Source organism: Solanum stenotomum, chromosome 10 (genome assembly GCF_019186545.1).
Source record: "Solanum stenotomum isolate F172 chromosome 10, ASM1918654v1, whole genome shotgun sequence".
In the NCBI taxonomy this organism is placed as follows: domain Eukaryota; kingdom Viridiplantae; phylum Streptophyta; class Magnoliopsida; order Solanales; family Solanaceae; genus Solanum; species Solanum stenotomum.
In genome coordinates, this window is record NC_064291.1 from 47502539 (window position 1) to 47520880 (window position 18342).

At 33.5% G+C, this 18342-nt stretch overlaps 1 protein-coding gene across 1 annotated transcript; it reads right to left on the bottom strand.

Annotated features, from left to right (window-relative positions):
* Positions 1–12424: 12424 nt before the first annotated feature.
* On the bottom strand, positions 12425–14688 carry LOC125843084 (pectin acetylesterase 8-like). The gene is made up of 13 exons (XM_049522316.1): positions 14681–14688; positions 14507–14625; positions 14331–14413; positions 14100–14229; positions 13923–14002; positions 13762–13848; positions 13561–13685; positions 13398–13458; positions 13254–13307; positions 13083–13160; positions 12885–12990; positions 12631–12776; positions 12425–12514 (listed from the first exon to the last, which is right to left on the bottom strand). The coding sequence occupies exons 1-13, from the start codon at positions 14686–14688 to the stop codon at positions 12425–12427; spliced, it is 1167 nt and encodes a 388-aa protein (XP_049378273.1).
* Positions 14689–18342: the final 3654 nt, after the last annotated feature.

Consider the following 18342-nt stretch of genomic DNA (forward strand, 5'->3'; position numbering starts at 1 on the left):
TGGACAACATCTGCAAGATCTGAGTGTATTAATCTTGTGTGAAGAAAGCAGGAGGAGATGAGGAAATCATGTTGTTGGCTTCAGTGTTATTGTGAGATGTGCTTGTATTCACACCTGCAGACTGAGCAACATCAACATTGTTAGCATAGGAACCACTGTTNCTGATGGCAAGTTCAAGACTCTTGAGGACTTCACCCTTGAAGAGATCGAAAACATTCGTAAGGAGTTGGAGGGACGTCAGCGGGCCGAGTTTAAGATGAAGGAGGCTATCTCTTCCTTGGAGTGTCGGCTCATGGAGGCGTTGAGCACGATTGAGACCATGAAGGCCGAGATGAAAGCACTCAAGGAAGGTGGGGCAACTGGAGGATCATCGTCGCTTGACCGAGATAGGGAGGCCAGGGTCGAGGCTCCCAAGACACCTATGATCAAAGGCGTCCGTGACGCGCAAGAGGTGGAGAATTTTCTTTGGCATTTGGAGAATTACTTCAAGTGCAACGGGCTGAAGAGCGACGAGAGTAAGATCAACACCGCTGTGTTGTATCTTTCGGAGATGGCCATGCTATGGTGGAGGCGCAAGGAGGCCAAGATAGGGAAGGGGACGTGCACCATCAATACCTGGGAGCAATTCCAGGATGAGTTCAAGAAAGCCTTCTTCCCTAACAACGTCATCTATGAGGCGAAGCGCAAGTTTAGGGAGCTGAAGCAAACGGGTAGCATCCGCGCATATGTGCAGGAGTTCACTACCCTCACACTTCAAATTCCTAACCTCACAGATGATGATATGTTGTTCCACTTCATGGATGGGCTACAAAATTGGGCCAGGACGGAGTTAGAACGTCGGCAAGTCAGGACCATAGATGAAGCCATCACGCAGGCCGAAGCTTTGACAGACTTCAAGCATGAGAAGCCCGAGAGAGCCAGAGGAGAGGAGATAAGAGGTAGTCATGACCATGGTGGGGGAGACCGTGGCAAAGGCGAGGAGCAGCGGCCACATCCCAAGAATCATGATACCTATAAGTCCGATGGCAAGAAGTCTGAACGTCATGGCAACAAGGAGAGGAAGATAGAGGTTGCCAACAAAGGTGGCTGCTACATATGCGGCGGGCCGCATGGTTATGCAAGGTGCCCTGAACTGAAGAGCCTTGGTGCTATCCTGCGAGAGCGGAAGGAGAAAGACGCCCAAGAGCAAGGACAAGGCGATGGGACAACGCAGTTGGGCTTGATAGGACTATGCGGAGCCATCACGAAGCAGCCAGAGAAGCCAAGAGGATACGGCGCGCAGTATGTCGATCTTAAGATCAATGGAAAGCCCGCTTGTGCTTTGGTCGACACGGGTGCAGAGGTCAACCTCATGACCAAAAAGGCAGCAACAAGGTTGGGGCTAAGTTACAAGCCAAGTAACGCCCAACTCAGGACGGTCAATGCACCCCCAACTCCTGTGAGCGGAGTTGCGCATGGAGTGAGCATCACGCTAGGCGAGTGGCAAGGTAAGGCTAACTTCACTGTCGCTCCTTTAGATCTCTTTGACATAATTCTTGGGCAGGAGTTCTTCCAGCAGTGCCACGCAGTGATCGACCCTTACCTCCAACGACTTCTAGTCATGGAGCAAGGAGGATCATGTATGGTGCCCATGGTCAAGGTGCCAAAGACGGAAGGACAAGTCCGCCTAACGGCCATGCAGCTCGAGAAAAATCCTAAGAAGAAGGAGTCGACGCATACGACCACCATTGTGAGTTCGAAAGACAATGGTGCAAAAGGGTCCCTGCCGCCACACTCGAAGAAGGTTCCAAGAGGGAACAATGCTGTGATGCCAAAGAAGCTGCCGAGGCGCGCACATCCTAAGAAGCAGATGATCCAGAAGACCGAGCTAGAAACAATATGGAAGATGTTGAAGGCGTTGCGCAAGGGCCTTAATCGAGTCAATGGACTATTGGTCGCGCACGCACAAGGCTCGGATGACGATGTTGCAGCAATGCGACGCGGTCGTCGCATCAATAGGTGGGGGAGACTGTCACGTCCCGCCACTTCGCAGTCGAATTTTGCGTCCGGATAGGGGCGGAAGGGTCTAGAGTTGTGGAGAGGTTTTCGGAAGACTCTAGAACCTTTTAGATTATTCAAGAAGGATAGAGAATTCTCTAGAATAACTTAGAAGGCAATAGAAGGTCCTAGATAGTTTCCAAGAAAGCCTTAGAATTCTCTAGAATGTATAGAGAATTCTAGAAGATGGACTAGATATTTTCTTGGAAAGCTTTAGAGTTTCCTAGAATTAGTAGAAGATTCTAGGGAGGGACCAAAGTGTAAATATTTGAGGGACCTCTCATGTAAATATTAATTACACTTTAGTCCTTGGAGAGTAGTATAAATAGAGGTGCCACCATTTGCAAAGGCACCAAGCAAGTTGTAAGCAATCTTCCAAAAGCTCAATATAAAGCCTTCTTCAAAAAGCTCTCTTTGTTCTTTCCAAAACTTTCCTTAAACATTCTCTTAGCAATCCTAGCCCAAAAGGCTTCCTTGAGTTTACAAGAGCTTGAAAGATTAGTGAGTAAACCGTCAAGGGCCACACGGAAACTTAGCCATCACTCTAAGTCCGTGACAAGATGCTCCAGTATCAATTATCCACTCCTTATGGGCATATTGTGACACTAAAGCAGAAAGGGAACTACCTGCAGCTGCAGCTTTAGTAGCATGTTCTCCTCCATTATCACTGCCTTTGGACAACATCTGCAAGATCTGAGTGTATTAATCTTGTGTGAAGAAAGCAGGAGGAGATGAGGAAATCATGTTGTTGGCTTCAGTGTTATTGTGAGATGTGCTTGTATTCACACCTGCAGACTGAGCAACATCAACATTGTTAGCATAGGAACCACTGTTAGCACCCTTCCTCTTAGACCTCCAACCAACCGGATATCCTTTAACCTTAAAGCATTGATCCTTAGTGTGACCTCTGTATCCACACACTTCACATATAAGAAGAGGCTTTTGAGGTTTCTATGTCTTATGTTGATTGTTATAGTGACCTCTTCCTGACTAATCATCTCCCCCCTGGAGGCATACCAAAGTGAGCTCCACCATAGTTGATAGCAGGAGTAGGACCACTACTACCTTTCTGACTGAACATAGTTGTGTTTTCAATCACTCTAGAATTAGCATTATCATGAGGCAATATCCTCTGACTCTCATGATCAACAATGAGGGAGAAGGCTTTGTTCAAGGTAGGAGTTGGAGTCTGCATCAGAATCTGACCTCTAGCTGCAGAATAGGACTCATTAAGCCCCATAAGAAACTTCAGTGGCATTTGATATTCAAAGTTCTCCTTAAACTTGATAGACTCAGCACACAAACACCCTGGGCATGACATAATGGAGTCAAACTCATTCCACAATCCTCTCAGAGTAGTATAGTAGTCTGTCACAGGCATTGTACCCTGAGTAAGGCTATGAATCTCTCTGTGTACGTCATTGAAAAACATGTGCACCATTGATCTTATCAAACCTTTCATTCAAATCACACCATACTTTGTGAGCATTACCCCGGTATACTACACTACTCAGTAAACCAGATCAGTAACACCCTGGAAAATTTTTGAGCTAAGACTTGAACCATCCTTCGTTGTGAGTAGGATTTTACCGAGGAGTTTAAAATTTCTTAAGTGTTAATGTCACTAGATGTATCACCTTGAGTTCAAAAAAGAACTAAATTGGAAATAGCAAAATCTGAAATTTTGCACGTTATGCTTAAGTATGAGTTTTGGGTCGACTTCAAACAATCATAACTCCTAGGTCAGGATGAGTTAGGTGTGCTACCAGATACCGTAGGAAAGAACTTTGAATTATCTTTCCAACACCGCCAAGTTTGATCAGTTTCGATTTTGTATGAGTGAGATATGACACTTTGAAGTTAGGCTTCCCAGTTAAGGAAAGTTAGCCGGAAATAGTAAGGGGTACTTTGGTCTTTTCCTTACCAATCAGATTTAATTCATTTTTAGTAATATTTTAAGGGTCTAATCCTATTAGGTTCATTTTTATAATCCTAGTTTACGTCTAGGGTTTTAGTTGAGAGAAAAGAAGAGGAAAAAAAAAGAGAAAAGAGGAGAGGATCAAGCGTTCGTCGAGATTCTTACGTCTTGTTGCGGATTTTCACCATGGTTTTAATCCCTAAGGGGTATGTAAGCTTACATAGCGTTGGGTTTGTTCACCCACATGCCAAACATGTTATTTTCAGCGCAAATTTCATTCTTGAAGTTGAAAGATTTGAGTTCTTGATGAGTTCTTGATAGGTGTTCTTGAAGTTCATTCTAAATCTTGTTGTGTTGGATTTTGGATGATTTCTTGAGATCAAAGTGAGTGTTTTAAGGGATGTATTGAGTAGATTAGAGTGTACTTATGCTAAGTAATTAATTCTAAGTGATTGGGGAAGAAACCATTCGATTCTAGGCGAAATAGGGTGAGAAAATGAGAAAATAAACTTGCTGAATGTTCTAGGTTGGGGCCTGGCGCGATGTGCCTCCCAAAGTACCCCAAACCCACCTCTGAAGTTTAGGGGCTAGCGCCCTGCGCCACCCATAGCGCCAGGGTCGCCTTCCCCACCCAGTTTGTCATCGGTTGCGCCGTTTGAGTTCGTTTAAAGTGCACCTTCACTCCTTTTCGATTCTAACTACTCTAAGCTACTTATAAACACCTAAAACCATTCCTAACATGACCATAATTCATAAATAAAATTCAAGGTAGAGTTGAGAGTCAAGTTTGAGAGTTCTTTCATCATGAGTAACTTGTTTTGAAGAGTCTTCTACAATTATTAGTAACTTGTTTCAAGACTCGAGCAAGTGAGTATGAGGATGAGGAGTATGTATTCATGAATCTGCTTTGTCATCATGAGATCCTTCATATCATGAACCAAAACTCTTGAATTCATAATTCACATTCAAGAGAGAGTTAAGAGTAAAGTTCAAGAAAACCTTTGAGTTCAATTGTGAATCTTTTGAGATCAACTATCGATTTGAACTAAGTTTTGAGGAAGTAATTTAGAGAATGAGAAGAGTTGTATCATGAGTTATATAATGTTATGTAGACCTACGAGTCAAGTCGTTCATGTCATTAAATTCCGCATGAACTCTAGAAGTTGAGTATCTATGAGAGGAGAAATATATTCAGACCCTAAGTCTTAAGTATTGAGTTTCTAACCCATTTGAGATTACATTCCTAATCATGGGACTATTACCTATTACCCATGAAGTCCATGAGTTGAGTTGTTCACGCCCATAATTCCGCATGAACATTATAAGTCGAACAATCTTGAGATAAGAAGTATCTTTGAGTCCTTGAGTTGAGTAGTTCATGCTCATAATTCCGTATGAACCCTCTAAGTTGAGCATTCTTGAAGTGTGTAGTATTATTGAAGTTCTTGAGTTCCAAGTGTTGAGTTATATCTATGGTTATTGAAAACCTTGCATTGAATCGTTCACATCTATAATTCGGTGTGAACCATATTTTAAGAAGTCTTTTACAAACGTTTTAACTTTGTTTTAAGACTTAAGTTTTGAGTTAAGAAAAGAGTAAAGAGTTGAGTTCATTTCTTCAAAAGAGTATATCGGGACTATGTATTCCCAAAGAGTAAATGTTTTCACATTTAAACAAGAAAGGAAACTGAGATTTCAAAAGAGCCTTTGAGCTAGTTTTTCAGTAAAGAGGAAACTATGATTTCCAAGAGAGCTTTTAAGCTAAATTTTGAGTAATTATCTCAAACCAAAGAAAGAGTTTTGTTTTTACAAACATATGAGCTAAGTATGTTTTGGGAGTAGTATTAAGCACCGATATGGAGATGCAAGTTCAGATAACTCAAGTCTCCATAAACCATGTAGTCATCATGGGTATTAATGGGCCATACTTTTTAGATGATCACATAAGTTAAGCTAGTGGATCCACTAAGTTGGCGTTCTATATGACGGAAAAGTATAGGACAGTTCTGGCAGCGTGGGCAAGACGTTGTATCACCACTCAGGCACATAGTGGTGGTTGTCGGTTAGAGAATCTCCCACAGAAACTATATTATTTTATTATATAAGTAAAGTTGAGTTTTTTATTGCATTTTCTTTAACGAACTAAGTTGTTTGACTATTTTATAAAGCTTTCCATATATTGCATGTGTATTGTTGCTTTATATTGAGTTGAGTATCCAGAGTTGAGTACCTAGAGTCGAATATCATATCTTTGAGTTGAGTATCTAATCTCTGAGTAGAGTATCTTATCCTTGAATACTTCTGAGTTGAGTAAGTTTGAGTAGTTTTAAGTATCCTTGAGTATACCTCTGAATTGAATATCTTATCATTGAGTTGAGCTACGTTTCTTTGAGTTGAGTGAGTTGAGAAGAGGTAAGTATGTTTCCTTTTTATCAAGTTTCAAGCTTATGTTTATGCTTTAGAATTCCCCTTACATGCTCGTACATTCCACGTACTGAGCCATTTGGCCTGCATCTTCTCATGATGCAGACACAGGTATTCAGGATCATCAATAGGAGCTTCGTTGATACATCTGTGAGTTCGAGTTAACTATTGTGAGCCTCGTTGCTTCCGGAGGACTTCATTTACCTTTTAGTTATATTAGTTGTTAGGATGTCATGGGTCTTGTCTCAACTTCCATCTTTATCAGTTAGAAGCTTCATAGATAGACAGTAGAGTTTTAGAAGTTTTCATTTATTTTGTTAAATGTTTTAAAGACTAAAGTTGCCTTTTTATGGCGAGTTGTATATATTTTATTATACATAGTTTTCTTTGGACTTAAAGTTTGTATTTAAGTTTTATGAACTTTTATTTCAGTTTTTAAGCTTTGTATGCTTGAATTAGTTTTCCGCTTATAGTCAGCCAGGATGAGGGTTTGCTTAGGGACCAGCAATGGTCTTCGAGTGTCGGCCACGTCCAGGGTGTAGGCTCGGGTCGTGACAAGATCTAACAGCATTCATAATCCAAGATAAGACTACAACATTACATTTTTCCCAAATATAAAACAGTTCAGGTGCAAACTGGGATTTAGGAAATCTACCATCAACAAAACCTAACTTACTTTTACCTAGGAGTCCAATTCTCATGGATCTACTCCAGATTGCATAATTCTCAGTGCCAGTAAGTTGTAAGGAGATTAAGGAGCTACCTGGAGTATCACTAGGTTGAAGATATAAAGGATGATTATGGTCAATAGTTGGAGTTATGTAGCTGATTGCAGGAGCTACATGAGTTGAATTTGAATTGAGATTTCCAGCTTCTAAGGACCTTGATCCATCTTCAGTTGTGACTACCATTGATGAGCAATCTATTTTTTCTGAATCTAGATTGTTTGATGAGGAAGATGCTTATTCACGATTCTACTGGAGACACAGCTGAGAACCTAAGCACTACTCTATGCTAGACAACGAATCTACTAGCCTCCGAATTACCAAGGCTCTGATACCATGATAAATTCCATTAATGGAGCTTTGAGTTATGTAGAAGAAAAAGTAATTGAACTAAAAAATATTTTCTATTGAATGAGCAGTTAGTTACAATCTAAGGAGTATTTATAGCATACACTTAACATGTGTATGTAGCTGCTATTAGGAAGATTCTAGAACTAACTACCTCTAATTAACTTTCACTAACTGTAACTAACACTGCTGACTAGGCTAACCATAACAACTTGTTTAACTATACACTCTAGTTAACAACATGGTCAAACACTCATTTATACTCTTTTTGTTTCATTTGTTTGTTCTATTTTCCTTTTTAGGCCATTGAAAAAAGAATAACTCTTTCTTCTTTGATAACTCTTTAGTTTCAATATTCCATATAACATACTTGACAGTTAATAACACTAAATTAAAAGACATTTTGATATATTTTATGAGTTAGATGTTGAATTCATGAATCTTGAAGAATGAGAGTGTGTATGTGATGTGACTTTCCTGCACGTCTTTAGATCCAAAGAAATTTTTTTATCATCATCAACCACGTTTTCTTATCTACTCAAAATTATTATTAATGTTAAAAAGTAAATGGATAAACAAAAAGTTGTAATATATCCACATGCAATATCTTTAATCTCAACACATCTATGCATTTTCTCTCTTATAATTTCTTGTTTTTTTTCGACGTGTATATTCCGTATATCAACATGCAACTTATTAGTTTTATTAATTTTAAGTTCTATGTTTATATTTGAGTGTATATATGTATCTTAATTTCCCCCAAGATATATATTATACATGTGAGTAAATAATTTATAATTACCTGTCACAAATTAAGAGTTGGGTGAAGGCAATTATTAAGCATTTAAACCAACTTCTTGAACACACAAAAGCCTAAAACCCAACTACTACTATATTACTTTTTATATATAAAAGACTATCGGAGATCATGAAAAGACACGATCATATACATATATTATTAATAAAGGAAATTTGTGTTATACAATTATAAACAAACGAATTGATTAATCAAATCATCCGTTGTACTTATATCTCAATCCACGAAAGTCATATAAAGAGTGATATTCTGGCATATGGTTATGACATGTTATTTACGAACACAAATTCTTTTCGTATTGGCTTTTTATAACGACGGGAACAGGTCGTTACATGTGGTTATCGGTATGTTGAAAGTTTTTCAACTTGATGTATATGTTTTACTTTATCCCCGTGCTACCTTGTCTTTTGTGATGCCATATGGGGTTATGAGGTTTGATGTGTTCCCCAATGTGTTGTTAGAACCTTTTTCTGTGTCTACTCTTGTTGGTGATTTTGTGGTGGCTAAGAGGGTCTATAGAAAGTGTCCCGTTTCCTTGTACCATAGAGTTACTCAGTTTGTTGACTTGGTAGAGGATGTAATTAACCCAAAATTATATAGATTTAGAGAATCCAACCCATCACTATTAACCCACAAAAATATAACCATGCAAGTATAACTTTTTCCTTTGAGTAAAGGAAGAACATTGCTTTGATTCGGATGAGTCTTGAGTACGATAATTTCTCTTCCTATAAATAAAGATATTATTCATATTTGAAAGACGACACACATGAAATTAGTCTTGAGTACGTACGGCAATCTTTATCTTGAGTAATATTATTATCAAAATGAGATTATAAATTAAAGAAAAGATTATTATCAAAACAAATAAACCAATTCTATCGTGTTATGAGCAATGAGTCTCATCATATTCTATCTTGAGTGCACATTTAAATTGAGGTACTCCATCTCTACATCTGCTCATTAAAACATGCCAATCAACATCATATTGACTTTCTTCCGATTCTAAATATCGCATGCACTCCCAAACACAAGTTTCTTCTATTGATGGAGGATATGTTTTGCAATTTACTAATGCCATTGAGAAAATAAAGAACAGCATGCAAATCTGCTCCAACGTCAATAACATTTTATTTATATTTCCTGTACAGACAACCAATTATTAATAACGTTAATAAATTTCTTAAAGTACGATTTGAAAAGAATTCATAGACGTAGAGTTATATGGAATGTGGATAAAACTTTGATTGATTAATTAATTGAATAATAAGGGCACCTAACCAACAAAGCATTAAATATTCAAAAACTCCTTTCAAATATTAAAAAACCTCACATTGATAATCACTTTTTCTCAAAAATAAAAAATAAAAACACGGAGTAATATATATAAGATTTTTTCAATCAAGCACGAACACTATTTCAATTTTTATTTTTTATTTTTTAATTTCAAATTTGGTTCTTAAAGTGGAATCCCAATATTTTTTTCTCGTGCCCAAATGTCATCATTGCCCTTATTTCCTTAAGGTCCTATTTGACCATAAATTTTGAATAAGTTGATTTTTTTAAAAAAAAATTTCAAGTTGTTTTTAAACATTTATTTCACTTGATTTAATTTTTTTAAGTTTTGTGAGTAGAAGTCTCAAAAATTAATTTTATCCGATTTTTGGGAATTTGAAAGTATTTAATTTAAAGATCAATTTTTAAAAATCTAATCAATTTTCAAGACCAAACAAATATTTGAAAATAAAATTTTAACACTAGCTTATTCTTTTGTCTTCGTAATCTTAGATAAAAGTTGGAATTTTTGACATAACAGTTTTTTTTATTTCACCTGATGCCTGAAAAATGCAACATCTTTTCAAGCACTCATAATAATGATTTCATTACAATTAAAATGTAATTGCGACCTACAATTTTCAAATTTAAAGAATGAAATTTCGCAAATATACAAATACATATATTAACTTAAGAAGTAAAGTAGCACACAACAATAAGCAAACAAACAACTAATAAATACTAAATAAATAAAAAGAGGATTAATATTTTTTACGTACCCATTTTTGGTCTTGATAGCAGAATTTGTGTAAATTGACTTTTACGAAGATCAGGTTAAAGGTTATAAATAGATAGATATGTAATTATGTTCTTATGAATTTGATCTTTCTTCATGCATTCGTTACAAGTGAGACATTAATGAAAAGTCATAAATATGAAAAATATCTTTATTTTGACAATTCAGTATTAGTCTTCTTTTAAATTTTAATGACGGTTATATGACTAAGAGTCTGTTTGATATTAATGCTAAAAAATATTTATTTTTTGAACTACTTTTTGAAATAGTTTTTGAGAAAAGTACTTTTGATAAGTAGATTGTGTTTGACTAATCTTTTTAAAAACATGCTTTTAAGAGTCAAATTACAAAAATAAAATAAAATAAGTATCAATGTACTTTTAATATTAAAATTATTTTATAGAAAGAAACTATTTTAAATATCTTTTATAAGAAAATTAATCAAAATTTTATTTTTATTGAATTAAAATGTACATATTCAAATATAAATATTTTTCATTAATATTTCTTATTTTACATAGGCAACTTCTTCAAATTCACGGTAAAATCACTTTTAGAATGGTATTAGTGCCAATTATGATTAAGTTATTTAAGATTATTTTAACTTTTAAGTAGTGTGTTTAATTAGTTTTGGAGGTGTTTGAAAAGGTTATAAGGTTCTTTTTAAGTATCAATTTTTAGGTCAAAAAAGTTTTAAAATAAGTCAAAAAGTTAAAAATAGAGTACCATTTACTTATGACTATTAACTTTTGATTTATAAGTTACTTCTTATAAACCCATCTAAACAAGTCGGAGTGGACAATATATCATTGCATAGGAAGTCTTTGAAATTGGTTTAATTCATATTCTCAGGAATGACAACAGTGTCTTTAATTCATAATTGCACTGTACATATAACTTATATATAGTGTTTTGATAAGTTAGTGGCTAAAATCGTCTGTGAATTACTATAATGTAACCTTAAACTACATTCTTAATATATCTCTTTTGAGCAGAAAACATTCTTTTTTCCACCAAAAAAGAAAAAACACTCTTTAATTTTAGTATAAAAAAATTGACAACTTTCATCCTTTCTTTTAAAATTTGCCAACAAAAGTTTCTGACATAACATTTTAAATATTTTAGATGAAGTTTCAAAAAAATTATGAATGATGATTTATTGTGTGGAAAAATTCAGGTAGGTAAGAACTTCGTGATTAACTTAATATAAACAATGAAACATGTAATATATAATTTTACATGATATATATACAATAGTAATAATACCTATAATGCTCTAATCTCCGAGCATCTTATAGAACCTCTCTTGAATTTGTTGTAAGTCTTTTCTAAGTCAATTAACAGTTATGTGTAAAAAAAAAATTCTCTGTACTGCTCCATTAATCTCTTTACAAGATGAATGACTTTTTTAGTTGAGCGTCCAACATGAATATAAACTAGTTCACGGAAATTTCCACGTTCCTCCTCACCCTCATCTCCACCACCCTCTTCCAAACTTTCATAGTGTGACTTAGTAACTTGATATTCTTATAAGTAGTTTCAATTTTGAATGTCACCTTTGTTCTTGTACAACGGAAGTATTATACTCTATCTCGAATCTTTGGGTATTTTTTAATTTTGTCATCCTAATTGTGTCAAAACTCCATTTCCTTCCCTTCAAGTTTCACTTCATTACACATTTACACTGACCTCTTTTTATAATTTACGAAATTATACCTATCACTTGTGTATTGATGTCGTATTACTATTCTCTAAACCTATTTTTCAATATAGTTAAGATATGATTAGACAAGTTTGCCCTCTCTTGATATTAAAATTTTGCAATTATAAGAAATGGAGCAAAACAGGGTCCTCGTACTTTCGTTAATTAAAGAGTGATTTTGCCAAAATTCATAAAATACAGAGCAACAGAAAATATTTCGATAAACTATATATGTAGCACAAGTTAGAATATGACTAGCACCTCACTGTCAACAATATTTGTAATCTAAAAAAAGCTTTGTCTTTTCTATTCATTGATATATAATGATAATAGCATACTGAGTCAGTTTTACATATATAGCTCAACACAACATTTAGCTTTACTAGCAGTCTTTAGCAAAAGGGTATGAGTCCATATACTGATGAAGCCCTGTTCTATCAAAGTACCAATCACCCACAGCTTCTGCAATTGTCTGCACAATTAAAATTATAAAAACTAAATATGTTACGTATTAACTCATAAATTTTAATTCAAAAACCAAAATAGTGCATGTATTCAAATATTATACAGATAAAACAAAACGATTACCTTATTAAGTATTCTTGGAGAAGAAGTACTGAACCAATAGCCCAGCGTTACAATTTGCGCATGAGTATGGCAAGAAGTGATAAAATAACCCCTAGTATTACAAGGGGTGAGTCCATCAAATGCCTTCAAGAACTCCACTCCAAAAGCTATAGTAGAAAGGGAAAAAAAGACAAATAAACAAATAATTAAAAACTATCTATATTAGTGTGATTTGTAAGGTAATGAATTAGTTGATCACAAAAAAAAATGCTAACCCTTAATAGTTGTACGTTGGCTCAATGTGCAGTTACTTATTCGAACCTTGCAATGCTCCCAGATATGTTGAGGATCGAGGTTTGAAGGAACCAAAGTGTTATTGATCTGAAAGAATATGTTTTTTTAGGATTAGTTTGAGAAAAAAATTACCAATAAATTTCATAGAACTTAGAGATACTAGTGTTTGTCTCCTTGACCTGCCAAGCGTCGTATGCTGAATTGATTATGAAAAGTGGGGTCTCAATGAATGAAATAACATTCTGAGGGAAGAAGCACTGCATCATTCAAGGAGGAAAACTAATGTTATAATTAGAGGGCAATATGAATGCAACAAATGGAAAAGGGTTTTGTTTCCAAAACTTATGTACCAGACTTGGTTCCATTGTAGATGTGCAAGATGGAGGTAAGTTCTTTATCGATCCCTGAAATGATAGGAAAAAGAAATAAGTATATATAGATTGTGTAAATAGAATTATCTTAGTACATATAACAAAAAAGAAGTTGGAATTCACATGTAAATCCACAACTTGTTGGTACTTCTTATGAATATTTGGAGTACCGGAGATTGTGTTGCTGCATATATAAATAAAATCATGAAACATTTCATTAGTTTCAAAATGGGAGGCAAACATAAGTTAATATATAAATAATTAATAAAATGGAAGAAGAGCTCACGCATTGATGAAGAAGCCGGCATTTGCAACACACTTAACTTTGACATCACTGGAAAAGAAGAACTTGAACTTGTCGCAATTCAAGATCGTAGCCAACCCTCCCGCAGAAGTTCCGCTCAAGATTGCCTAACATTAATTGCATGTGTTGTGTTATTAGTTTGTGTTACATGACTTGTAATTATAAAGATTCAATAAATCTTACATTCTTTGCATTTTGCATTCCTTGGGACCATAATTCATCCATAACAGCTTTAAATATTCTCGCTCCTCTAAAATAAAGCTTCTTCTCCTAACATTTTCAATCAGAAACAAAGTTATATTAGAGTAATATATATGAGACATATCAGATATATTATTACTTACTGGATCAACTTCGTCGATGTCACCAGTAAATGATGATCCATCACAATAACCTATCCAAACTTTGTTCCAATTGTAAAAGTCTACAATTCCAATATTTTTTTCAAGTTAGAAGAAGAGGGTAAAAAAAATCTGTATATGCATATAAAGAAAAAAAAAGTGAAATATGAGCAGTTTTACCTGGGTTTAGTTTGGTAGTGTTATGAAGTATCCCAAGAAAATTAGTTTGATTCATCATATACTTGGAAGAACCTTTTTCTGTAGTTTTACGTCCTTGACAATCGGAGATGCTTTCACACCACCCACCACCCTATACAGGTAAAATATCATATCATATTTATATTATATCACCACAACAATTAAAAGTAAAATATATAAAATGTACAATGGAAGACTATAAAAGATAATTACTTCAAGAAAGACAATCCAATTGGAAAGTCCGGAATCAAATCCCCGGTGAAGATAATAAGCTGGTGGGCTCCCGTCCAAGCACACTGTTAACTCCAATAGTTAATCAAACGAACAAATACTACTAATTGATACAATTAATTAAACAAACAAGGAGTTAGTACTTCATCAGTAATTACCTGCGCCTTGTGCAGTTGCATTTTGGAGTAGTGTCATATTGACGTATAAATCATCTCCGACGCCAAAAACAGTTGCACACATTGCTGCTACCAAAACCAACGCAAATAATGTTCTCATCCTACAACAAACATAAACAAGAAATTATTTATAACATGTTATCAGCAAGAAATTACGTATTCATTTTTCTTCAAGCTAAAATCAAAACAAGAAAAAGAGAAACGAATATTACATGTTATCAGCAAAATAAAACGATTCTTCTTTTTAAAAGGGCTGAAATTAAGAGAAAGCAAATAATGCTATGCTTATGAGGATAATTAAAGTAAGGGTGAATGAGAATGTTTGACTTCACCTCTATTTATAAGCAAATATCCGAATCCTTCACTAACCTAGCTATTCATGTCATATTTTTTGTTTTCGTCCGCCTAGTTAAGTTTTAAATTTTTTTGTAACACTTTTTATATATTTGGTGTGATTTTGCAGATTATAAATCGTGTATATATGATATCATATTTGATAATTGGTTAGAATGTAAGTTATTTAAATGTAAAGCTAATACGATATTTGATTGGTAATTTAAAAATCTATATAACTAATACATATATAAGATAATCCATATATTATTTCATGAAATATAGATGGTGAAATAAATAATAAATTAATAAATATACTCTCTATAACTGATCCATACATAATTTCCTTATAACTAATCTGTGTAGTTCTAATATATTCATAGCTACACTTAACAAATACCTACAAATTGTATTCTATATGGAAAAAATAGAATTTTGTCAACTTCTCTCTTCGTAATAGCCATTCTTAATTAATAAATGGTTCCTTTCAATTTTCATTATCATATAATTAAATTATTGCTATATCACATGTGGACCATTCTTTTAATGTAAATTCTAAATATTCTGTTACAATCATTTATTATGAAAATTGACAAACACAGCTAAATTACATGTGCACACTTTAAATGCAACTTTTTTTGGGAGATTTTCTATGCAAATTATCGCTATTGCATCTGTGCCCTGAAATTGAAACTACCTTAAACTGGGTTTGGTAGGAAGGAAAACATATTTTTCAAATATTTCATATTTGATTGGCTAAAATATTTTTCAAATAAATTGAGTTTTCTCAAATTTAAAGAAAATGATTTGCCTCCAAAAAGTACGAAAAATATTTTTCAAAACTCTTTTTCGATCTAACACCTCAATTTTTCACCCTAGCTCAAGTCTCGATATTGATTTCCGATACTAATCTGGAATCCAATTCCTAATTCTTGATTTCGGATCCGACTTCAGACCTCGATCCGAGACCTAACTTTCTGGTCTCGAATCAGGATGGAGTCAACTCACAATTTGATTATTGGGTTCCGGGTCAGAATTCGCGGTTGAATCACAAATCAAATATCGGAATCGGGTTTCGAGTCAAGTGTTAGGATGGGATATCGAAGTCTAATTCGGATGGAAAGTCAAGGTCAGATCTCAGATTAGGTGTTGAGTTTGGATCCTCAACCGATTGTTGGGGTCAGGGTCAAAATCAATCCCTCCTGGCTAATCTATGTATTATTAATTTGTACATAACTATGTTGTGAACCGAGTTGTATATATAAGGGTCTATGGACTAGAATTGGTGAAGACTAATTTAGTTGGAATTATTGGGCCGAGTAAATATTGGAGTGTCTAATTTGGGATCCCAACCCAATTAGCATTCGATTAAAAGGGCAAATGAGTTGGAATGAAGGGTTTATGCATATTGAAGAAAAACGTTGTTCCTTTCTTTTTCTTCTAGAGTCTAAGTTTCTCATCCAAATTCTTACCACTATCTTAGTTACTTGTTATTTCAGTATTTCCATTGTAATTCAGTTGTTTAAGTATTGCAATTATGATTCTAAAATTGTAATCACATTCCAATTCTTTTATTTATATAGTAAAGAAATTTGAATTTGTTACAAGTACACTCTTTTACACTATTATACACTATACAAATTTATACAAAAAATAAATTTCTTCTCCTGCAAATTTTAACCCACAAAAATGGGCCAATATCAGTATTTGTAATTTTGACGAAAAGAGAGAGGGGATGATTTAGGAGAGAACGAGGGTAAAGTAAAAGAATATATATAAAATATACAATTTTAACGGATAGGATCAAAAGTAACATATATATATCTATATGAAAGTAAAAAGGAAATTGCTTTAATATCAATTAAAAAGTAATTGAGTGATGCCATAAGAAGTAGCCTTAAGCAATAGTGCTCAGCCATAAAGAAAAAAATAGCATTTTGTCAACCTCTCTCTTTTAAATAGACTTTCTAAAATTGTATGGACATTAATAAATGATTTTCCTTTCATTATCACATAATTAAATCGTTACTATATCACATGTGAACTATTTCCTTTTTGGCATACAAAAGTTTTGATAACCATTTTAGATTTTTAGCTTAGAAAAAAGTGTTTTTTAGGCTTTGGATTCTTAGGTTTGTTTGGTAGCTAATCCGACGTGCATACATGGAGACTAGAGTAAAACGCAGTCTCCTACTTTTAAATACACCCTTAAAGACAATAATATAATAATCAAATATAAATACAAATTCAATATGATTGGATAGATACTAAATCATGAACATCTAAGAGTAATTTTTAAATGATCCTATTTTCTCTTAAGTGATTTTCTAAACATTTTAATTTGTTCCAAAATAAGTACTCTTTTTTTTTTCTAAAAACAAGAAGAAACATTAGCCTCATGCTCTCATCTAAAAAAGGCTTTAAAAACTATTGTCACGTCTCTTATTTTTAAATATAAATATTTAGTAGAAAGTGAAGTACTTTGTAACTTAAAGTTTGTTTGACATTGTTACTGGAAGATTAAATACACTTATTTTGAAAAAAAAAAAATTATTTTAAAAAATATAATGTTTGACAAATCAATAAAATTGTTTTTAAATGAAAGCAGAAGCAATTTTTCACAGTTTGAGAGAAGCTAAAAATTTATGCTTCTTAACAAAAGTAGAACATTATTTGTTTTCAAGACAAAAGTATTTCTTTCATATTTACATATTTACCAGTATATCACTTATTTCATTTAAGTATTTTATTTTTATATAATAATTTTATTATTATTTTTACGTTTACTATTATTATTATTATTATTATTTTATATTTTATATTTTTAATTATATTTTTGAATCATCATGTGATATTATATCAATATTTTTTATTTTCTTATTTATTTATTTATGTATAATATTGACTGAAAATTGATTGTGTACATTTTAATTCAATAAAAATAAAATTTTGATTACTTCTTTCATAATAGATATTTAAAATAGTTTCTCTTTGTAAAATAATTTTAATTTTAAAAGTACAATGATACTTGTCCTTTTTTTGTAGTTTGACTCTTAAAACACAATTTACTTATCAAAAATACTTTTCAAACAAATTAGTCAAACACATTTTTTTTTTCAAAATAAAAGCACTTTTCTAAAAAGCTATTTTAAAAAAATACTTCAAAAAATAATCAATTTTATCAATAATATCAAACAAACTCTTAGCCATATAACCGTCATTAAAATTTTAAAAAAAGTAATACCCAGTTGTCAAAATAAAGTGATTTTTCATATTTATCACTCTCATTAATGTCTCACTTGTAACGGATGCAGAAAGAAAGATCAAATTCATATGAACGTATATTAGATATCTATCTTCTATTTATAACCTTTAACGGAGAAGTCAATTTACACCAATTCTGCTATCAAGACAACAAATGGGTACGTAAAAAAAAATTATCCTCCTTTTATTTATTAGTTGTTTGTTTGCTTATTGTTGTGTGC

Coding starts and splice junctions, on each gene's coding strand:
- LOC125843084 (XM_049522316.1), bottom strand. Junction 13,459..13,560: donor GCCGGCTTCTTCATCAATGC/GTGAGCTCTTCT, acceptor TTATATATGCAG/CAACACAATCTCCGGTACTC. Junction 13,161..13,253: donor CTACAATGGAACCAAGTCTG/GTACATAAGTTT, acceptor TGAATGATGCAG/TGCTTCTTCCCTCAGAATGT.